General features: G+C 52.1%; 6 protein-coding genes across 6 annotated transcripts; 4 read left to right on the plus strand and 2 right to left on the minus strand.

Moving 5' to 3' along the window:
* Window positions 1-193: 193 nt before the first annotated feature.
* PV08_10196 (uncharacterized protein) lies at window positions 194-2,595 on the plus strand (the record flags this gene model as incomplete). The annotated part of the gene is made up of 2 exons (XM_016384511.1): window positions 194-342; window positions 417-2,595. 2 exons carry the CDS (start codon window positions 194-196, stop codon window positions 2,593-2,595), a joined length of 2,328 nt encoding a protein of 775 aa, XP_016231113.1.
* A 1,481-nt stretch (window positions 2,596-4,076) lies between these two features.
* On the plus strand, window positions 4,077-5,255 carry PV08_10197 (uncharacterized protein; the record flags this gene model as incomplete). The annotated part of the gene is made up of 1 exon (XM_016384512.1): window positions 4,077-5,255. The coding sequence occupies one exon, from the start codon at window positions 4,077-4,079 to the stop codon at window positions 5,253-5,255; it is 1,179 nt and encodes a 392-aa protein (XP_016231114.1).
* A 2,812-nt stretch (window positions 5,256-8,067) lies between these two features.
* Window positions 8,068-10,330, plus strand: PV08_10198 (uncharacterized protein; the record flags this gene model as incomplete). The annotated part of the gene is made up of 9 exons (XM_016384513.1): window positions 8,068-8,318; window positions 8,363-8,457; window positions 8,517-8,526; window positions 8,582-8,753; window positions 8,800-8,910; window positions 8,960-9,081; window positions 9,144-9,550; window positions 9,619-9,832; window positions 9,901-10,330. 9 exons carry the CDS (start codon window positions 8,068-8,070, stop codon window positions 10,328-10,330), a joined length of 1,812 nt encoding a protein of 603 aa, XP_016231115.1.
* A 2,406-nt stretch (window positions 10,331-12,736) lies between these two features.
* Window positions 12,737-18,229, minus strand: PV08_10199 (uncharacterized protein; the record flags this gene model as incomplete). The annotated part of the gene is made up of 1 exon (XM_016384514.1): window positions 12,737-18,229. One exon carries the CDS (start codon window positions 18,227-18,229, stop codon window positions 12,737-12,739), a length of 5,493 nt encoding a protein of 1,830 aa, XP_016231116.1.
* Window positions 18,230-19,156: 927 nt separating this feature from the next.
* On the plus strand, window positions 19,157-20,312 carry PV08_10200 (uncharacterized protein; the record flags this gene model as incomplete). Its single annotated transcript, XM_016384515.1, has 2 exons — window positions 19,157-19,258; window positions 19,392-20,312. 2 exons carry the CDS (start codon window positions 19,157-19,159, stop codon window positions 20,310-20,312), a joined length of 1,023 nt encoding a protein of 340 aa, XP_016231117.1.
* Window positions 20,313-20,828: 516 nt separating this feature from the next.
* PV08_10201 (uncharacterized protein) lies at window positions 20,829-22,497 on the minus strand (the record flags this gene model as incomplete). The annotated part of the gene is made up of 2 exons (XM_016384516.1): window positions 20,829-22,312; window positions 22,359-22,497. The coding sequence occupies 2 exons, from the start codon at window positions 22,495-22,497 to the stop codon at window positions 20,829-20,831; spliced, it is 1,623 nt and encodes a 540-aa protein (XP_016231118.1).
* Window positions 22,498-23,328: the final 831 nt, after the last annotated feature.

The raw sequence follows: 23,328 nt of genomic DNA on the forward strand, positions 1-23,328 counted from the left end.
TGGCGTTGCTCGTATATTTTCAAAGCTACGCGCAAGACAAGGCTGAGACGAGGCTGCCATTAGCTCAGCGTGATTGGGCAACCTTGTGAATCCTTCCCAGGTGGATCCCACACGTTTTGTCGTAAGGCCTCCCGTCTATTTGTTGCGTTCGTGCTCGTATATTTCGACAAGTCCATCCTCTGATTGTTGCAGCATGCATCCAGAATTTACGAGCAAAGGTCACAGCCCAGGCGACCGACGAGAACCCCATATGGAGCCAGCGGCGAAAAGAGATGCTGCGGCCACGGTCAAAAAGGGTCGCAAGAGCATGCCAAAGGTTCGATCAGGTTGCCTCACTTGCAAGTACGTTGTACCCAGCAGTATTGGTGTTGCGGTCCCTTCAAAGTCATGAATAGTCTAACAGACCTCCCCATCAGGTCCCGTCGTGTCAAATGCGATGAGTCGAAACCAGAATGCCAGCGGTGCCTCCGCGCCCAACGGAAATGTGAGGGTTACAAGCCCCACGTCGACAAAACCGGCAACTCCGGTATAACGACCTACAGCATCCCATTTAAGATCCCCGGAAGCCAAAGCGATCGTCAACTTCTGCACTACTACTGCTGCCAGGCGTCGTGGAACCTCTCGACATACTCAAACACCACCCTCTGGACCGAACTGATTCTCCAGCGCAGCTTCCATGAACCCGTCATCCGCAACGCCTTGATCGCCCTCGGTTCGCTGCACAAAGACTACCTGTGCGGCGACCTGGTAGTCTCGGAGCACCGACTCAATGCTCATGGCTCAAGTCAGATCTCACCGCCCGTCAAAACAATGAGCATGATTGGTAAATGTCACCGACAACTACGGGCGTATCTTTCGCGAGACGGCGCTTCCCCCGAGACCGCTTTGATATGTAGCCTGATCTTCTACACGTTTGAGTCACTTCTCGGTGACTCGGCAAAGGCAATATGGCATCTTGATCGTGGTCTGACCTTGCTGAAACAATGTCAGACCGACCGCACGTGCGAGACTGGCGATGGCTTGATGGAGAGTTTGACAACCATGTTCAACCACCTGGACATACAAGCTAGTGCCTTTGACGACCGTAGGCGCTTGCTCGTCACTCTGGTCAGTGACGCCGAGGTCCACGGGGAACTCGACCTCGTTCCAGACAGGTTTCGAGATGTTGCCCATGCGGAGAGCATCCTGACGAAACTCCAGAATTGGACGTTGCATCACATCATCGAAAACCTCGAACACAAGGGCAAGTCGTCAGATGAAATGCCCCTGGACATCCTCCGAGAGAGAATCATGCTCGGTCTCCAATTTGAGCGATACGGCACGGCGTTGGCGAACCTCTCTGCCTCCATCAATGGAGACACCTCGTCATGCTTGTCGGCCATACCAGAGGTTCCGCTACACTCTGAGCAAGCCTGCCCTCGTACCGAAACGGACACCATACTTCTGTGTAAGATTCATTTTCACTGCTACCGCTATCTCATCAGGGAAAATCTTCCCAGCCCATTGGCATCTGATGAGGAAGTGATATCTTCACCATCAACGTCATCACGTTCCTCGTCCCAATCTGACACATCACCAACTGAAGATCTCGATGTGGCCCTTGACTCCCTCAAATCCCTCCTCTCCCTTTCACTAGAGTATTCCTCAAACGGTCGAGCACCCCCCACCGGTGGAGCCAACAACAGCACGGAAAGAATCTACACCCTCTCCACTCACCTCATCGCCATGCTCTACTTCCTCACCCTCAAAGCAACAAAACCCGAAACCCTGTCTACGGCTCTGGAGCTATTCTCACACCCACGCATCCGTAACACCCGCGACGGCCTATGGGATGCTCACACCGCATTCTTTGTCGTCCAGAACCTTCTCAAACTCCGCGACAACGGTGCCCACAACAACACCTCAAAGCTCGTCCACAAAGAGATTTCTGACCACGCCGACATCAAGGAGATGATGACATTCCAAGAACTGAACACCGGTAAAGAAGTTCCAATGATGCAGTCCCGAGGTGTCACGATTACGCTTGATCAGAACACTTCTCCTCCGTCCGTCATGGATGCTCGGACTCAACTTCATCCGTCTCGACGGGACGAAGAGTGTAAGGAAAATCTCGACGCCAATCGTGATAACACCCTCCTTCTTTTACCGCCATATTTCCCCTTCGTCACTCCGACCACTGATATTAATGCGACCAATACAATGATCACTCAGCCTGCGTCTGGGTCTGGATCTGAACCTACATTTTCTCATCTATCGTCGACCCCCGCGTCTTCTACAATCTCGAGGTCGAAACCAACTTGCACTACAACCGCCTCTCCTTCAGAAGACACAGACTCCACCCTGACAACCCTACACCAAATGTGGCCTCCTGTCTCAAACTGTTCATCTTCACATATCCCGCAGTTGCAGACGACAGCCTCAGAGTTTTATCAGTCGGCGTCGTCACCTCTTGCACCTCTTCGACAGCAGACATTTCATCCTCCTCGCCTCGAAGATGTCGGTCTGGGCATGATCGACGCAGATGGCGGCGTCAACGAAGCGGCCCGCATAGTATGGGGTCGCGTGCAGGAACTCGACCTGAGTCTTAGCGTTTGATCCGTTCGTCGGTGATTTGTCCGGCTTGGAACTCTCCGGTCAGACATCTGCGAAAAAGTTATGACCGTTCTTACGACTATCCTCACCTACATGTATATACCTGACCACGGTATAACGTATCTAACCCGTGACCCGGACTCTAGATTTCTTTGTTGGAATGGTGCCTGCGGCCACGGGCGAAACAAGACGTCTCGCAGATGACACCTTTGAGTAGATGTTAGGAGAAATGGTTGGGCGTTGTGGCACGTATCGTTGCATTGGGACCGCCCTTTGTTGTTTCCGACTCTCGAACAGTTAGTCTAGTAGCTGGCCCCCTTCTGGCAGGGGCAACGGTGATCATTTTTTCGCCCGTAGGTAGCACCGTCAGCTATATATACATGGAGGAACGCATCGGAAATAATCTTCTCACAGAGAGTCCTGAACATCCTTTTTGAGTGCAATGGTCATAGTTGAGAGTAAGATGCTCGCAAAGTCCTACCTACAGGTATCCAATCGTCCGCCAAGATCACTTTACCGGGGGGAGGGGGGGCCATGTATAGGCTGTGCCTATAACCCCAACTAATAGTTTGCAGCTTACTCACCAGCCAAGCAATATACAAGACTTAAAACTGACTTCAATTCCCCTCGGTGTTCCTTAACCCATCGTGAGTGCCGTCACCTAAGTACCAGGTAATCGTCGTGTGAATGAGTGTTATTTGACCGACGACTGGAATCGAGATTGCTGGACTTCCTGCACTTCCACATAGGCCCGGGTCGCCAAACTCCACCAATTGCACATACGGTTCCTTCACCCGGAGCCCCGAATGCCCGGCCAGCTGCTACCTCAGCGTATCATCGTAGGTGCTTGCCGTTACCGCGGAAAGTCTCACCTTCGCCATCCATCGAGGGTTACCTTAACGTGTAGGAACTATTTCTATTGTCCGGGCGGAAGAAAGTGTGGAGTGTATACGTGGTCAAGGTCCCAGTACCGAAATTCAAGTACCCTCGGTGCCGCTGGTCTCAATGGCCGAAAACATACTGCACGGCGTTAACACTTACCTAGTATGTAGGCAGATATCTAGGGATCCGGTCCATATCCGGATTCCGGAGCAACATTCCCCAAAACAGCGGCGGCCCCGAGGCATCCCTGGTTTTCCACGATGACAAACCACATTTTGGGAATATACGCGGTCCGGTCTGTGTCGAGGATCTTGATAAGAAAGAGAGCCAACCTTTTCCTCAGGCCGATGACACTTGACTTCGGACTACTCCTCCCCCTAGCCATACTTTCATCGGTGCCGAGGGAAACGCCAACATTGGCCTGTCTCTGTTACCGCTGCTGATCAGTGTGTCGAAGAAGTTCGAGCATCCATCATCTATTCTTTGTGTTGGACATTTGGGCTGGACTTGGTTCTTTTCCCTCAGGTGCGGGCGTGGGTGTGGGCCGTAGGCGTAAGGTCTGGAAACGATACACACAGTAACCAGTCAGGAATTGCGACAAGATGGCCATCCAAAGCTTTTCAGAAGTGACCGACAAGTTCAACGTCTCGACGACAAAATACAAATGCATCCCCGACGAGACGGGACACTTGCAATGGCTCAACGTGGACGTCTGGCTGCCCCGAGGAGAATCAAAATCGTCGATGAGGTCGTCGCGACACCACCAAGGACATCCTGTCCTGGTATTTATCCACGGAGGAGGTCTCGTCACGGGCCACCGAGCGTTCCACCCTTTCATCAACGGCTGGCTCCCTGGGTTTGCGCAAGCCCATGACGCGATTGTCGTCAGCCCGGACTATCGACTCCTGCCGGAATCGACTGGCCAAGACGTCCTGGAGGACTTGGAGGACTTCTGGCGCTGGCTGACCGGCACCGGAAGTAGTCCTCCAGGTGACGTGTCGATTCCGGACGACAACGACGACCAAGCACGACGAGACGTCGTCGTATCTTTTGAAGATTATGTGGCGCAAATCGTGAGTGAGAGTCCCGCCGTGGTCCATCCTGACCTGTCCCGGATCCTGGTGTCGGGTGGCTCTGCCGGTGGCTTTTGTGCCACGCACCTAGCCCTATCCCACTCCTCCCGGATCAGATCCCTGCTCCTGCAGTACCCGATGGTCGACATCGACTCGGCCTGGTTCCGCGAGGGCAATCCCGCACACAACGCCGACAGCCCCAACTCGCCGGCCCTCGTCCTCGGCGCCGGCCCGCTACCGCTTGACGACTTCCTGGCCTTCGAGACGCACGCCGCCGCCAAGCGTGCCACGTCCCAGATCGTCGCGGAGGGCGGCTTCGAGAGACTGCCACTCGTAAGCAGCGCCCAGTACTACGGGAAGTGGCACGACTGGATCGTTCAAGGGCAGGCCGCCGAAGACGGCGGCACCGTGAAGGACGTCGTGGTTTTCCGACGGATGGCCAACCACGACGTACACATGCCCCGGAGGATCTTCGTCATACAGGGGACCCAGGACACGGCGGTCCCGGCGTCCTCCGTCGTGCGGTTCGTCGAGCTTCTCAAGACTCGCTTTTCCACCCGGGGCGCCGCGGCATCAGAGGTACGCGCCGAGTACTGGGATGGGCTGGACCATGGGTTCGACGGCTCGCCGGACGTCCTGGACGATCCCAGATTGAAAGACGGTTTGAGGTGGGCTGCGGACCTGTGGGTCGGTGCCACAACCGACTGACTGACCGACTGACCGACTACCTCCCAGACTCGATGGGCCAAACGCGGAAAGGGAAAAGGTATGCTTTTCACCCCAACCACCATTCGGAGCAATCCATTTCGACACATATACACATATAAAGGTTGATAGACTATCTATCTAGATAGATATTTATATAATATCCCTGAACAGTCGTCGCCCAGAGTCATTTCGCTGAGTCATCCCTCGCCGCTCTGCTCTTCCGCTAACGACTATTTTTAGTCCATTCGCTCCCTCTTCCGCTCTCTTCTGCTCCCTTCCTTTCTTACACCCTCCCCCTTCCACTCCTTCTACTTCCTCACGTGCCGCTACGGATCCCGTTTAGGCTCTCGTCTTATTGGCGTTAACGTTATACACATCTAGCCTCGTAGGCTTATGAATCAAGAGGTGAGGTTGACGAGGCTTTGACGGCTCTCAAGGAGGGATTGGCCGAAATAGAGGCGGCAAAACAGAAGTAAGCGACGTTGTCGACTGGATACCGGCCCCGAGCTGGGTCGGGCACAAGTACAGCATGCAAGCGAAAAGCTGGGGTATTCTCGGGAATTCTGAAAGCCATGCCGCCTATCGGGAGATGGATGGACGGCAATACTCACGTCCCCCGTGTTTCGGAGCTCGAGAGGGCTTACACACCTTGATGAAAAAAGGCTGCGGCGACCAAACGTGCCACTGAGCATTGCACCAGGGCACCATCCGCTAGACCAAGTACTTACCCAAAGCCAGCCATGTACCAATCCTGCAATATCACAACTTCAGTTCGGACATCTTTGCACCAACATGTCGAGGTGCACCAGTGATACTGTGGAGGAGAAGATACATACTTGGTCGTGGTAACCCGATCGACCATGTAGGGACTACTTATGCAGAAACAATTTGCGACCTCCCGAGGGAGTGTGATGCTCAGGCCATCGCATCGTGATAAGACCATCTGGGTAAGCGGTTAGACCAGAACAAGGGTGCCGCCTACTTAATTGGTGCTAGTGCAGCCTTGCCCTTACTAGTCAGCACCACTCGCGTGTATATACTGCATTGGCCACACCCGCATATTTCTAGGTTTCTGTCTTTCTTTCGTGCTCGTCGGTATTAGCCGCTCCATCCAAGGTGTCATCGAAGCCCTTTGGCCGAAACTAATTTCCCAAAAATCCTTGCTCTACCGAGCAGCCACAGTTACATTTGAGGGCGTGGGATTATCTACTTGGCACTCCTTTCAGCCCGTTACGTGATAAGAAGATGTGGGGTGTAGATGCACGCACTTATAATTACACTTCGTTAGTCCTACAGATTCAAAGCGTGAGCGGCGCCGAGCAGGGTAGTGCTGATTGCCCAGTGCTTTACCTGTGGAGGGGCAGAAATGCTCGATTGGACTGGTGGCTGATTACGGGATGGTGTTTATCATTGAGCATCGGGCGACTTGGCCAAGCTAGCGGCAAGCGCAATCTCTTGGAAGTCCAGGCCTCTTATCATGGTCTTGGCATACAACAGAAGAGCCTGGATCTCTATCCCTCTTCGGCGAAGCCGGACGGAGACTGCATGCTCTGAGACCGGGTAAGCGACATCGATGCGCACAGCCATGTTCATTCAAGAGCCAAAGTACCATGCTCCGCTCGCTGCGACTCTAGGAGTGCTGGGCATCAGTGCTTGCCCCTTGGGGGCATCAAGTTCTCAGCCTGGCGAGAGCGTCTAACGAGAGTAACTTCATACAGTAGTTTGGACAGGTCGCCAGTCCGAGTTCCGAGGCTTTCCTCATGATCTGCTCATCGAGGTCACATTCGGTAGCATGAGCAGACACGAAAGAGTCACGTCATTGGGAAATAAAGCCATCGACCTGGATTTGTGTTACACATCTTCAACAACACTACAGAATGCAACAGGATCAGTTCTCTACCTGGCTTGGGGAGGCGTTTGGCCCAAAGACAACAACGAATAACGGTCTGTCCATCGCTGCGAATCTTAGCACTGTGAGCTATGCAAGCACATGATCGCAAACCTCGTGTCGTACCCCACTGATAGAGTGAGAGAGCTGCACAAACAGATAAGCTAGAGCACAATTCAGTTCGTGAATCCGTCGGCTTGCAAGACAACCTGCACGAGACTGGGACTGTCTTAATCTACAAAGCAATCTAAAGTTTGGAATATCACGCCGTTTGTTGCTTGGAACTGCAAGATGATCCAAAACGGATTAGCGTGGAGGAATTGAGGGGGGGGGGGGAAGGCCGGGGCGAGCCAGGGTGATGCCCTTCTCAGGTTCTTACAGTACTCGTATGGAATCAGGGACTTGGGCCCGAGACGAAATTGACCATTTCGAACAGGATTTCATCATCCAAGCTAATGCTTAACCAGGCTAGGGTTCTCTGGGCAACAAGTCTTGAGCACCTACACCTCCCTCCACTTTCATCCAGCTTTATCTGGTATCAAACCACTCCTACGACGGACTAGAGATGCCAAAAGCTCTATCGGACCGGTCAGCCCACTACCGTACGGTAGGCATGGGCTCATCGCACAAGGTTACACGACCACCCCGGTCGTTTCGCGCCTCCAAAAGCTGCATCATGACCTTGCGTTCTTGAAAGCTTATTGGATATGAAGCTCAACAGCCTAATCAATCAGCTTAGAAGCTTTACAGACAAAATAGGCGATGCTTATCTGAGATCAACCTCCCCCCTCGGCATTGCTACAGAGCTCCCGTCCTCCTTCGCATATTTATTTTCTTGCTTGCTTCTCCTAAACTTTCGAACCCTCATCGTGTCGGAATTGCACACTTAAACATTGACTGAGGGAATCTCTTGAAGGTCCAAAAATGGCAGATCCCGAGAAGCTCGATACTCCTAGCGCGACTGCTCTCAAAGGCGAGAATGGCCTCGGGGAGCCAGCTAGCTTGGCAGACCATGTCCGCGGCCGCCAGTTCAGCTTGGACGCCGGAGACAGAGCCATGGTCGAAGCCGATCAAGGTGTGCTACATCGCAGTCTGAAGGGAAGACACATGCAGATGATCGCCATGCAAGTTTGCTCCTTTGCTAGCATTTTCACCGCTTCATGTTGGCAGCCTCAGTCAAGTGGAGTGCTGGATTCGTGTCCCATGCTGACTCTTTTAGTGGCGGTGCCATCGGCGCAGGTCTCTTCATCGGTAGCGGTGGTGCATTCCAAACCGGCGGTCCTGCTGCTGTACTTCTCGGTTTCATGATTATCGGTAAGTGCTAGACGCAGCTACTGAGGTTGAGGAAATGACTAACAGTGTATGCATTCTAGGTGTCATGATGTACGTTTACAAAGTCCACCTACGTCCTGGTCGTTCTCTTATACTTTCTATCCAGTTACCTGATGATGCAAGCGCTTGCCGAACTCGCTGTGCTGTACCCGATCAACGGTGCCTTCACCATGTATATTGTCAGATTCATCGACCCTTCGTGGGGTTTTGCCTGTGGGTGGCAGTATGGTATTGGTTGGCTCACCGTGCTTCCTTTCGAGATCTCCGCAGCTTGTAACGTAAGGGTCTCCCCGTCCGGCCTCTGTCATTTCTGACGTCAACCAGATCATCCACTACTGGGAAGGGGTTGAGAATATCAACAACAGCGCTTGGATCGTTCCGTTACTATTTCTCCTGGTAGTCATCCAATTCTTTGGCGTCAGAGGATATGGAGAGGTAAATTGATCGCCAACAACAATCAATTTCCTCCGGCTAACCCGCGTAGGTCGAATTTGCACTCAGTTTGATGAAAATCATCGCCTGTATTGGCTTCATGATCCTCGGTATAATCATCGACGTTGGAGGTGTACCCACCGATGACAGAGGCTATATTGGTGCAAGATACTGGTAAGAGACGATTTGGAAGTATTCCATTACACAAGCTGACTAGGGGTTTTTTTTTTCATCAGGCATTCCCCATACAGTGCTTTCCTTAACGGATTCCATGGGTTCTGCACCGTGTTCGTGACAGCTTCTTTTGCCTTTGGAGGAACCGAACTCACTGGTCTGGCTGCCGCCGAGACGGAAAACCCGAAAAAAGAGATCCCCAGAGCCACAAGACAGGTCGTCTGGCGTATTTGCATCTTCTACCTCGTCAATCTCTTCCTCGTCGGCCTCATCGTCCCAGCGAACAGCGTGCTCTACCAAGCCGAGGGTCCTTCCAGCAGACGTTCTCCTTTCGTCATTGCCATCAAGTTGGCCGGTATCAAGGCGTTACCCTCCATCTTCAACGCCGTCATCTTGATTTCCGTCATGAGCGTTGCCAACTCGTGCACGTTTGGCTCCACTCGAACTTTCCAAGCATTGGCCCAAAATGGTGAGCCATTCCTCCTGAACTCTGACAGATCCCGAACGCTCACGGCTCGGCTAACCGTACATGACCAGGCATGGGACCGAAGTTGTTCGCATATGTCGACAAAAAGGGTCGTCCGCTCGTGGTCGTGCTGCTTCAGCTCCTTTTCGGATGTGTGGCCTTCGTCAATCTGGACAAAAAGAATGGCGGCACTGTCTTTGACTGGCTCCTCGCCTTGTCCGGTCTCTCCTCGTTCTTCATCTTCGGCAGTATCGCCATTGCCCATATCCGGTTCCGTGCCGCGTGGTGAGATAACCTCGGTTCCCTTGAACATCCCTACCCGGCACTTTTTTTTTCTGATCGTTTTCACACAGGAAACTCCAAGGTCACTCTCTCGACGAGTTGCCATTCAAAGCCACATTCGGAATCTACGGATCCTACGTCTGCGCCGTCATGAACCTCCTCTGCCTGATCGCCCAATTCTACGTCGCGCTCTACCCCGTCGGAGGGCCAAACCTGGACGCCGAAACCTTTTTCAAGAGTTATCTCGCCGGACCTTTCCTCGTGTTCTTGTATGTCGGATGGAAGGCCTGGTCTTGGTTCAACGTCAAAGAGCATCGCCCTCTTTACATCCCGATCAAAGACATCGACATCTACACGGGTCTGCGCGACACGCAGGAGTTGATCAGCGGACCAGATGTTCCCCCGGAGCAGCGCAGAGCGAGCATCCTTGAGCTGCAAGAGGAAAACAAGAAGAAGGGTGCTTTGGGCTACGCAAAGGCCGCTTTTCGATCGGTCTTCTAATCCTGACCCCGCAACCTCGGTGGTCAACATCTTCGATCTAGCAGCTCTGATTCAAAATGTAGCTCCGGGGGGGGGAGGGGCGAGGCTCAGCTCAGCTCGTGGGTGATTCGTTGCCAACGGACTCGAGGTCGAGAAGGGAATCGAGGAGATGGTGGAGATGCGGCATCTCAATAATATTATTATTATTATTACCACACATGCGAGATATATCAAAGCTGGCATGCAATTTCTTTCAAAGCATGACTTCCGGTGCTCCATCTACGTACATTCCGGTGTTCAGAAGTGTGGGGAACACGAGACCGCCGTCAGCATGGTTGAGTCTCTGAACGTGATGCCGGTGTATATTTCCCCCAAGTCGAAATTTCATTCCAGATTTGCAGCAGAGAGCATGTGTGTCCACGCAGTTGTCCCGTAGATATCATCAGGCAAGGGTGAAGAAACGCGAGCCACACACACACACACACACACACAGACATCCAAAGGCCCCCTCCTCATGACTGCTCTGGGAAACGCGCAACGTACGGGGGAGAGCCGCCTTCTCTGCCGCAGAGCAGAAGGTCGGTCGGCCAGCTGCCGAGTCAAAGTCTCATGGTCGATTTCACATGGCCGGGGTGACGAACGTGCTGGGGTGGCGGGGTGGGTCGTTTTCCACAAAAGCAAAAAAACCATTTCCTCCTCGAAAGGAACAGCACCGTGGCCACACACAAATCGTCACTTGCCGGCCGTGCTTCCTCGCCGCTCGTCAGGCCGAGTCTGGGTGTCGTTACGCCGCGCGAGGTCAAGGGCAAGAGCGGGTTCTCCGTGCATGGTCATTTTAGCTCCGTGACCCGCTTCGTGCGTTTTGCATCCACCGTGAACCCCTCTCGACACTTCGCCGTGTGTTTGACCACCGCCGATTCCTGTCGAAGAGCCGCCACCACCAGAAGTCGTCGTGTAAATAAGGTATATGACGCAGGGGATGCGGGTGGAGTTCCTGGGTGGCCCTGTCCCGCCCAAGGTGTGGATCTCGAGACGACAAACACACCCTCGGCCGACGCGTGGAGCCGTGAGACCTGCTTCCCCCTTACGCAAAGACGTACAGTAACTCGCATTGTACAGTATCCGCCAGGAGAAGACCGGCATCTGGGCTCTCCGCATGTTATCCCCCCTAGACGGCGGTGCGGGCGAAACCCTGGAACAAGAGACAAATCTCCCCGTCGCGGCGTCGTAGGCATCGAGAGCTACCCCACCGCGGGAATCATGCTGGGGTACATCCAGCGGGTACGAGTATGGTCGAAAAGTTGGTAGGGTTGTGGTGGGCAGCAAATCCCCCACGATTCCATTACGTGGCCATGGGACCCATTCGTGTTCCGGGAGAACTGCCTGACGGCAAAGGGTTTTCGTAAATCATTGGCAGGGATTGAGTGATGATTTTTTCTTCTTTTACAGTATTCCCGGCCATTTTTAGGAATTTTAAGGTCGTGGTTCCCGCGACGCTCCCCGTGCTCGGCCGGGCGTCCGTCACGTGACCGGGTAAAGCGGCCGCGCTCCCTTTCCTAAACGAGAAAATGGTAACGGACAAGGCACAGTTAGGGGCATATACAATGTGTATACTCCGTATATACCCATGATTCACTTACCGGGTATTCACGTGCGAGAAGGTACAAAGTCTGCGCCCCTTTAAAGCTTCATTTTGTACAACCAATCCTATCTTGATAGTTGGTAGTTTACTTTTGGCCCAACGCAGGCGGATCTCGGAAAAGACGTTTTTGTACTTTGCCCACCTTGGTTCCCGCAATTCCAACATCCAAGCTCAACCCGAAATCGACGCACGCTGATGCTGATGATATATACAACAAAGGACAACAATGACAATAATAACAATGGCGTGCTTTATGCGCTCATGTTCGGCTGTGAAATACGCAAGAATGGCGGAACGTCAACCGAAAACAGGAAAACGAGCCCAAAAACCCAATCCAACCCTAATACCAGCCCTATTGTCCACTTCAACCACCTCTTTTCTGTTTCTAGCCATCGCTGAGGCACCATTCTTTTCGACCATTCCTTCCTGTAGGCTCGCTGCCTGGCTCGACCACTGAATAATTGAATATGCAGATGTGACCGAACGAGGACCACACTCCACTTCATAGAGCCTGTTGCATATGATAGAATCTGAGGTCCTGTGATCGTTAAGCTGGAAATCGATTTACCGTCATCACTCAGATACTGTACACACACACAAAGTCAGCTCCTGCAATTCTCCAACTCAACGGCTAGGATGGGCACACTTACTAGATTTCAATCGGGCTGATTTGGTCAAAAGGAAATAGCCAATTACTTCCAGCTTCAACCTTTTCGAGCCTAGAAAGCACACAAGTAAGTATACGCGCAGACACACCACACGACCTGCAGACTGGGATGGACCACTTACCAATCATAAGGCCAAACAACGAGATGCCCTTGCACACTTCCAAGCAACTCCTCCGCTTCCTCAATGCTGAGCATATCGTCACTGGCACTAAAGTCACGTCTACTAGACCTAGTGGTAGCCCTCCTTCGTCGGCGAGTCGTCCCAGTACCAACAGCGGGAGCCCCATTCTGATTGACTGCATCCGAGTATCCGACGAAAGGACCATTGCTAGTTGGTGGTGTCCCGGGGACAGAAGACTTCTCTTTGTCGACCGCAGTAGCAGTGCTTGAGGTGCCGTTTGCGATATCGGTACCTACACTATCTTCCTCGCCATCACCACTGCCTTCTTGTTCGAACGTGAACACTTCAGGGACCGTAGGCAGTCCAAGCTTCTCCTCTGTCAACGTCTCCTGCCTATGGAGTGTGGGCTTGTTCTGCCTTTCGGCTTGAGCGTCATTTACCTGAGCAGCCCATTCGCGGAGTTTGGCCTTTTCCGAATTTTCTTTGTCCAGTTTGGTCTTTTCGCCAACTGCATCTTTGACCTTGTCTTTCAGGTCGCTCGTCTTCTTCTCAAGATCTTTCGGCAAACTGGTGAGCGCTTTAATCTGCTGCGCACCTGGCGTCTTGGTATTGATGCTAGCACCTGGGGGGCCCGTCCTTGACTCTGCTCCAGTTCCTGACCGATGCGGATGTGGAACAGTTTCCTCAGCCGGAACATCATTTCCCTGAAGCTGGTCAAATCTGTGCCCATATGCAACATATTGGTGGTAATCATCCCAATTCCGAACTTGATTGTCAGGCATACACCGAAAGACGCTTCTGTAGATTTTCGTATTGTTCTCGGCAATCGCATGCCACGTGTCGTACAAGAAGGCATCATGTACGGGATCCATCATGCAATCACGATCCACAAGTGGACGTCTCAAATCAGCCGCCAAGGGATGACGACCACGGGAGGAATCTTTTGAGGCAGTCTGTGCAAGAGGAGGCCCGCCGATATCAGTGTCATCCTCTTGTGGCAGAGCAGGCAATTGTGATAGCATGGTTAGCCCGAGTTGTTCTGTGTTCATTCGCACAGCTGATGGCCTGGGAGGTAGCGGAGGGTCTGGCGTTTCTCTTTTGACCACATATGAGGACTTGCGATAATCCTCACCATGCAACCTTGGCTTTTGGAGAGTCTTTTTGCCTTCCGGGTCGAGTTGGGCGACCAAAACCTCCTTGTTTCCTTTGACCACCACGGTATCTCTGCCCACGCCATATCCCTCGGCATTAAGCTCTTCCATGTGATCAAAGCCCTTGCCTTCAACGTCCAACTTGTGCTGAGCATTGCCAGTCACTCTCGAGTCTTCCGTCAATTTGCGGTTACTCTTCAGATTGGGGTTGTCTGCTTGCTCCCAGTCGACATCATGATTGAAACTCCTCAAGTCCTCTGATCGCTGCAGGAGTTCTTCGCGCATCTCGCGAACATCCAGTGCTCCATCCAGCGGACTGACCATATCGTTCAGCTCCGAGGCCGGGCTCGCAAGTGTGTCACTGGGTGACCGTGCTTTGGCGGGTTTCTCAGAATCCTCGGATTTGCCCCGCTCTGTTTCCATCGCTTGAGCCTCTTCCATGATCTTGTCCACATCGAGACCAAGATGTTCACGCATCAATCGCATACGCAATGTATGAGGAAATCGGCCAACTTGATATGGTCGGCCGTTCATCCGTGACCAGACCATGTCTGTATCTCGGACCACAGCTGCGCATTCAGAGTCCCGATTACCCAGCATTGACCGCTCGTTGATGTTTGCAGAACCGATCAGAGCGATCCTGTCATCCACAATCATACATTTGGCATGGATATAGAGTTGTTCCGTCACCAGCGTTTTACGGGGTCCGATTCGACCCCACTGACGCAGACTATAGAACTGGATATAGTCCTCGGGTTCTACCCCAGCAGACCTCAGGCGTCCGAAGATTGAAGACTCTCCGCGACAAATGCTGCGATACTGATACTGCATGATCAGACGCACACTGGTACCGCCTTCTTGTTCGACAGTGTTCTGGAACCCAGGTATCAAGGGAATTATGATTACTGCTTTCCACGCTTCATCATCTTTGGCTGCTCGAGTAATACGTTCCACAAGAGCGTCTCCAATCTTGTTGTGGACCGTCGCACCCTCTGTCTCACAACTGGAGATGAAGAACTGGTTCTCGATGTAAACGAAGTGTTCAGACTCCTCGATAAGCTTAACGTAGGCGTTCATGATGCTGTGCTCCGTCTTGTCGGGAGTACCCAATGACCAAGGGCCAGCGGACCGCAGGATTTGAACCTCGCACGTGCCATCAAGTCCGAGTGCCTCCAAGTCGGCCGGATTGAAGTCCGGAGGAGGTAGAAGGAAAGGCGTTGGTCGGGTAGGCTTGCGCTGTCTCAGAATATAGTTCCATCTCTGCACAAAGTGCCGAGTGAGGTCTCGCGCAGGTTGGCCAACGACCTGCATAGAAATATCGTGCCATGGCATTCTAGCAACCCTAGTGCGATCGTACATTTCCTCATATGGTTTGTTCAGAGCGTAGAAATCTTGGATTCGTGGGTTGGAATAGTCCTTGCCCGGCCACAATTGACAGTGATCAACATCCTTCGGTTGATCACCCAACTCAAACCCAGTAGGTTTGTCGTCAACGAGAGTATGCTGGGGAGTATCCCATCTGCCGAAGCACAAATCAATACCGCCAACAAAGGCGAGAGTGTGGTCGACGATGCAAATCTTTTCGTGGTGTGCCCAGAAGAAAGTGTTCTGCCGGAACTGGTTAGGAGATCTCTGCACGAAGATATTTGGGTGCAGGTCAAGTAATGAGAACTTAGTATACTGTGAGTCGATTGGGATGGCGGATTCAATATTTCGATAGACGATGACGAAGATTTTCACACCTTCCTCGGCCTTTCTCTTCAAGAGCCGATCGAGGCGCCATTTCTGGCTGATAGCTGGTGGCCTTCGCAAGTAAAGCTCTGGACTCAACCACCAGTCGTGGATGTAGATGACATCCTTAGCTTGATTGATAGCTCTCGACAGAACCCACATGTGATCTCGCCCATCCACTAGCCATTGAGCAAAGCAGTTTGGTCTTACTGGTGCAAAGCTTTCAAATCGGTTTTCTTTGACCCAGGGCGACGTCGTGATCATCTTCCGAATGGATTCTTCAAATTGGTGCAGTAACCGTTCATTTCTCGCCAGCAACTTTAGCTTCCTCTCGGAATTTACCAGCTTTAAGCGATGATGCTGTGGATGTTTTGCAGACTCTCCGATCAATTCAGCAAGTTCCCTCGCGCCCCTCTGCTCTCCTTTTCTCGGCTTTGAAGACTGTATTCGGAAGTCAGAGTCGAACAAAAACACGTCGTAGATGTGCATTTCTTCCGGAGAATCAACGCATACTACGTAGCTGTGTCGCACCATGAACCATTTCGCGCTGTGTCTCCGATAGACTTCATGGGGAGTAAGAGCCTTCCTAAAGTCCACCCCCTTGGCAGAACGAATGTTAAGCAAGCCCTCTTTGCCATGGTAGCTCCCCTCGGCCGCGAGCCTCATGCCTAGTGCAGATATTTCCAGAAACTTACACAGCCGGTTACAGTCCGGCCGGAGAAGCATGAATTTGATCATGTTCTGCAAATATTGCTCGAGCTTTTTCCGCTGCTTGTTGGCATATCGTATGTCTCGTTCGGCATTGCCTGCAGCATCTCCTTGGCCCGCTAGGCTTGACTTGCGTCGATTCAGAGTCAAGCGGGGCCGAAACTGTGGTCTTGTAGCTGCTCTTTCGTTGTCTGTCTCTGTGCCAGCTTCGTTGTCGTTCACGGGCTCGTCATCCTCTTCCACCTCGTCGTCGAAAACCTTCAAGTATTCCTGAGCCCATCGTAGACCTTTCAGTATAGGAAAAGTACTGCGTGGGAAGGGCGGCAATTTTGATTTTTGTCCACCCCTGCCACCAAGGTTTGACACTTTATACCTTGAGTGCAGCTTCACAAAATCGAAGAGAGAGCGCCTAACAACCCATTTCATTCTGTTCATGCCATTGCCATACTCTAGTTCGATCCTGAATATGATGTGCTTATCATCACCAGTCTTCTTGTTGCTAGCGTCTTCACTGTCGGTGATTTGCACCTTGAGCTGCTCTAACAGCACTGGTATTCTGCGGTGATTGTGTTCATCTCGTTGGAACATGCTTGCAAGTATCAACGCGGCTGGTGCACCAGCGGTGAGCTCAGCTAAAAGTTCGGCGGATTTCTCATGATCGGGGGTTCGTTCCTTTTTCTTGCTTTGGCCGAGCAAGCGAAGACTATTCTTGAGTTGGCGCCACTTCTGGGCACTCAAGGTCGTGCCTCGTTCGGTCATCATCTTTCGACGAGAAAGTGTTTTGGGCGTTTGACCTTCGCTCTCGTTTGCGTCCTTAGGCGGGCTCGTGTTGGAGGCGAAGCCGAGGAGTGTCAATGGTCTTCGGCTTGCCTCAGGTGAGGAGTCCCCAGGTCTTCTCTGTCCGCCGTAACTAAGTCCACGCAGCGGATGACGAGGCGTCCACCCCCCACCAACGGCCAAATGTTTGCGCCCTTCATCTTCGGACATCCCCAGCTGGTTCGGCGATATATCAGTATCGGTGGCTCTTCTAGACAACTTGTGTGGATATCGATCAGAGTCAGAATTGGGCGGGCCACTCGTAGGATCAGCTGTCATGGGACTATAAGGTGATGAGGGGGCCGTTTCGACATCACCCAGACGTCGCATCCGCCGACGTCGTTTCCGAACTATGGTTCGCTGAGCACCAAATTCAGGAGCACTCTCCTCGGCATCATTGTCAGCATCAGCTTCCGCACCACTGTCCTCCTCCAACGTCGCTGCTAGGCCAGTCTCGTTCCGTGAACTGTGTCCAGAGAGGGCCCCTTCAGCCTCCCTCCCATCAGCCGAGCGACCGCCAACTGATAAAACACTTGCGGATCTTGAGTGGCTGAAACCCTGAGGAATTGCCAACGCTCTTAACCTGGCGTACAAAGACTGAGGTTTATCCTGCTCCGAGTGCTCGCCACTGATTCCTGGAGGCGTGGTTTGATTGTCTATCTCCTGTGTCTCTCTTGAAAACTGGACGCTCTTTCTTCCCGCTGTAAAAGTCGTAGCATCATTGAGAGCACCATCTGATTCAACCGGGTCCCTCACAGCTGGCGCTTGCTCATCAGTCTCGGTAGGAGAGAGTTGCAGACCAGAGCCGAGGGACTTATTGAGTGCAACAGTCTCTTTTGAAGACGGAGAGAACGCAGCCAACTTGTCTGGGGATCCGTCTCTTGGAGTTGCGTTTGCGAACCTGTTGTTTCTGTTTGACGATACTGCGCTCTGAGGCTCGACCGTCTCCACAGCTGGGCCCGGGCTTCCATTGACTGTGCCGTTGGGTATAGTCGTCTCGAAATGTGTGCTCTTGTTCGACTTGCTGAGGCCTTCGGACTCGACAGCTTTGGGCTTGTGGCTCACATCAACAGTTTCCGCCATACTGTTGACTGAAAGGAAGGCCAAGAGAAGCCTTCGCTCAGCCACTGCCTCGGTCGGCGTGCAGGCTCTTTAACAGGGTCGAACCTGTTCCGTCATCATATATATGCGGCTGCTGCTTCTCGTGGAGCGGGAGTTACAGGCCGCAGCCAAGAAAGGAGAGTCGCGAGGATAGCGGATCGAGGCTAGTTGAGGCTACGGAGGTGGGAAGAGGAGCGCCTGGGCCAGTCGTCGAAGGATATTAGAGGACAGTGAGTACCGACGTGAACTTGCTGCGAATCCGTTGTAACGGAGAAGGGAAGTCAGGATCGTGTCTTGCTGAGTAGTAATCTTCTAAGCAGGAGAGACTCCCACTGTCCAAGATGTGAGTGGAGTGTTGTCGAGGCGCAACAATCTGCCAAGGTCTATAGGACAAGTGCTCGCGGCTGACCCCGTTTCGGGACCAGCGTGATGCCGCCCTGAACTCAGCCCCGGCACGCGCAAGCCCGGGTGAGTCCCCAGACTCCAGTGCATCAACTCTAACTCAAGATCCCGCCTTCAGACCCAACCGACCTACTGTCCTTGATTTATCGGGCGACGGGAGCCTCATGCTGAAGACGGAACAGGTATTACCCAAGAACAACAGTAGATTCTTCACAGCACGGTCGAAGGCGCCCAAGGTTCGAGAGTATATACTGGGGCGGGAAATTCTCTCTCATACCCTCTCCTAGCCATTGGGTCGGATTTCACCTTTTGCAAATGGCTGCAGAATTTGAGAACAACAATGTCGAGCACCAGCAAGTGCGCGAACGGAGACTCGCGGATGTGATCAAAACCAACGTCCCCGACGACACAGCGACGGCCGACCTAGCTGTCGACGCAGCAAGAAAGACACAAGCGTTATCTGAGCTGAATAGGTCTATTCTCAGACACCTGGAGAAGTCATAGAAGATGATCCGACAGTCGACCTCTGGCCTGATCTACGACAAGTTACTCGACATTACAAAGCCAAACGTAAAGAGTATACAGGGGAACCGCAATCCCAAGACGACGGTAAGTGCGCTTCTTTTAATTTGTAGTACGATCCATCTAGAGTACCTTTCTTTAGAGCCAGTGTCGCCTGCAGAAAATCGTCCTGAGCATCTCTTTCCTCTCCGAGGAGACATCACTGTTGTTTGGCCTTTAGGCAGAAAATCGTCCTGAGCATCTCTTTCCTCTCCGAGGAGACATCACTGTTGTTTGGCCTTTGGAACCCCAGCTCTCGAAACTACTTCAATTGCTCCCCCCAAGTGCAAACAGCTCCCACGACCCTGAACAGACCCTCGTCTCACGACCGATCCTTCTGGACCTTATACGGAATGGAGAATGGATTTCCCAGGAATTTCAAAAGGCAGTTGTACGAATAACACCAGACATAGTTGTTAAGATCTGTCGAGGAGACGGGATAATCGAGCTATCAAACCTTCAGCATATCCACCCATTTTCACGTACAATTCCAGTCCCCAAGCCTCTCGGTATACTACAGATAGCGCAACAAACTTATATCTTCAGCAGCTTCGTGAAGGGTGTCTGTCTCGACCGTATCTGGGTAGACCTTACACTTCAGAAGAAATTAAGTATCAAACAACAACTGAATACTATCTTTACCGAGCTTAGGAATCTACCATTACCATCAAAAGACGGCTTTCTCGGAGGAGGTGATCCGCCTCTCTGTCTGGATAAACGACGCTGGACCCGGAAGAGCTCTATTTCTATCAAAACCGAGGCGCAGTTTAACGACTTCCTTTTGAGTGAAGCTCATACTGGCCCTCGGCTTGTGGACCTGGTAAGGTTATGTCTCCGCGAAGACCATCGGATCGTGATGACACACGGCGATCTGCACGCAAGAAATATCATAGTCGACAATAGTTCCGACGTCGCAATTACTGGCGTCGTCGATTGGGAAACCGGAGGCGGTTACCCAGACTATTGGGAATATGTAAAAGCCGTCCAAATACCGTTCATTGGGGAGCACAATGACTGGGACCTCTTCTTACCAAACAATGCCATTGGCACATTCGCCGATGAGTATGTTAAAGACTGCATGATTGATAGAGTTGTGAATTGACTGTCCACTTTAGCAGGGTGCGAGCTATAAATTCCAGTGAATCTTCACACCCAGTGTTCTACACACTAACGAGTTGCCGGGTATATTCAATACCTCCCTGATGTACTCCGTACGATAGCATACAGTACATACATGTACGCCACTATGAGGCAACTAACTACACGTAGGTACAAACCTTACCGTACCCGTCTAGGTAGCTTGGTAAGTCAGTGAACTAGTTAGAACCACTAGCTCTACACGTCACCTACTGAACTCACATGGGAGACTACATTACAGATCTGGCCTGGCGAGAACCCCTACAGTACTCGTATTGCATTGAACTCGTACTGATAGCAGCACCAGCACTGCCAATCGACGAATCTTGGACGGAGAATGGAATATGACATCATGGCTGCACTGTCGACTGTGTGCTTCGAGACAACTGTGCGCCTGAGATGAATGGAAACTATGAATGGAAACCCTCGGAGATCAAAGCTGGAGAGTATCATGAAACAATCGCCAGTACCCGCTACGAGCTCAGCTTGCAGATTCATTGGTATAGTGCTGCCACCAAACACCCATGCATGCTGCTACCACCAAATCACACATCTTCAAACCTTCGTCTTGGATGATGAGTTTTCCCAGCTTCGCGCTGTGTCCTTTGAATCCACCACCAGCCTTTTCGCGACCCAGGTCAAGATTCATCCGTCCATTGTCAGATGATCTTTCCTCGAGAATGGAATCTCTCTTCGTTTGAGCCAGAGTCGGGAACTCGCCACTTCTGTCACTGTGCGACAATTGTGTTTTGGCTTTGTGTGTGAGTACTTGGATACTTCGCCTCCACTGTTCCTTGTTCTTCGGCACTGGTGGTCTACCGACTGATGTGTGTACGGGCAACTGTGTCACATCAACTGTCTGTTTGTTCGTATCCTTTGCTCCCAAGATGGACCATGCTAGATTGAGGCGTAACTCTGCAACATCGACGGGCGCTGGAATCATCGACGAATTCATCGTCGGTAAAACATGTCGGCATCGAAGGCTTTTGCCATCCAATCCATTGGTGAACGAACAGGTTCCCTGCCACGGCGAGTTAAATGAGTAGGCATGGCGCGGCTTCTTGCTGTTGGCGTAGGCGGAATTGGCAAAGAATTCCGACGAATTGCTCCGATGCCTCGCCTTAACGCCGCTTTCATTATTGGGAAGGAGCACATAGTCCACCTTTCTATTGAAACAATGCCCTGTTGGACTTTCCAGCTTCGCAAATTTGGTGTAACCTGGGGAATTGAGCTCGATGTCGAACCTTCCGAGACGATTATCCCGTAATATTGTGTTCCTCTGAAAAAGAGAGCCAACATTCCATTGACTACCAGAGGCAGGATCTCTCCGAATCAGAATTATCCTCGTCTGGTCGTCAGCTGGACTCTTGGACTCGTTCACGGGGGATTTGGTAGGAGACCTTGAGGGTCCGAACCCATTCGCGTTAGGTGGTAATGAAGTGAGCCAATCTGAATGATCAGAGGAGGCAGACTGTACCGGCTTCCTAGTGACACTTCTGACAGACTCCTGACGACCTAAATTCTCTTGCTCGCGTGGTCGAAACGATGTGTCGAGAGCTGGCAGCGCAGGCATGGGCCGAGCACCTACTGGCTTGCGCAGCATGCCTCCATTTTGTGTAGTCTCCATACCTGATAATCTAAGATTGGAGCCCCGAGCGACATACCGATCAGCTTGACTTCCATCTTGAGATCCAGGCGAGGGTGGCTGATAATGTGGGTAGCTCTTTGGAGGAGTGAGAGGCCGTCTTGAGGGAGGGTAATTTGCATAAGGCGTCTCTGGAAGAGGTTTCCTTGCGATGGGAGAGACATTTGCAGGACCAGTGCTGGCCACTTTCGTGGCTTCCAGCGACTGTCTCAGGTCTTCATCTTCCGGCCGCTCAACGTGGAGAAAGTATAGACTCGACTGAACGGCTTCTATGCTAATGGAGGCTTTCGTAGGCGGTTTGAGCGGGGTAAGAAAGACATCTAGGCTTTGCTTAACACATGGCCTTCTCTTGACAATTCTTCTCACCTTTACTGCCTGGGACTCGAACTATATAGAGTACCAGAGGGTCATGGGCCTGATGAGTTGGATTCCGAGGATATTGGGGGGGATTTGAGAGAAGGGCACCGAGGGATGACAACGACCGTGCGTGTACAGGCGAGGTCATGTGGTAATCTCGAGGAGGACAGGAGGCTAGGAGTTCACAACAGTTGTCGCTTTTCTCGCTCTTATCGAGGAGTGAGATTCAGATGGTTGGAGAGGCGAGTTGTTGTATGGCGTTACAAGAAAGGACTTGGCTGAAGCATAATGTGTGGTGCCTGGCCAGATACATGTTTTGTCTCGGCCCAGGTGGCGCTGTGGATGGGTATTGTGAAGCGCAGCACCAACGCTGGAGGAACAGAGGCCGTCAAGGCAGCCTCAAATAAATCTGTTGTATCGGGGCTGTAATAGGCATAGTCTGCACCTGCGCCCCCCCGGAAAGTCGTATCGGGACGACAGGTCCACGAGCCCACTCCGCACGCCTAAATCAGCACAGGCCATCGACCACGAGACGAGTACGAGCCCTAAATACACCATACAAGGTCGAGTACTGTATACCTACCTATTACGGAGTACACTAAGGTTGCTATGGTGGTCTCGACCATGCTATAAATATTCCTTGTTTCTAGGTTAATGGTGCTGTACTGTACCGGTACAGAGTTTCCTGGCTGGCAAAGTCTCCCACCGTCCTCACCGGACCGTGTCTCATTTTTCAGCCCGCAGCACAGTGATCATGGTGTCCGAAACGCAGTCCCTCTTCGCGCCACCAGGATTAGATACTCCGCATACGAGTACTGTCCCGCCGCTATCTCATGATACAGGCAATAACCTTCTTCTTGGCTCGAGCCTAGAAAGCCAAGTGATCATACCCTTACTGATAACTGACGCTCATACAACACATTCGGGTGAAGACGATAACCGACCTGACTCCAAGAGTCCAAGTCAAAGCGGATTGGAA

This window comes from Exophiala spinifera, assembly GCF_000836115.1.
Source record: "Exophiala spinifera strain CBS 89968 unplaced genomic scaffold supercont1.8, whole genome shotgun sequence".
Taxonomy (NCBI): Eukaryota; Fungi; Ascomycota; class Eurotiomycetes; order Chaetothyriales; family Herpotrichiellaceae; genus Exophiala; species Exophiala spinifera.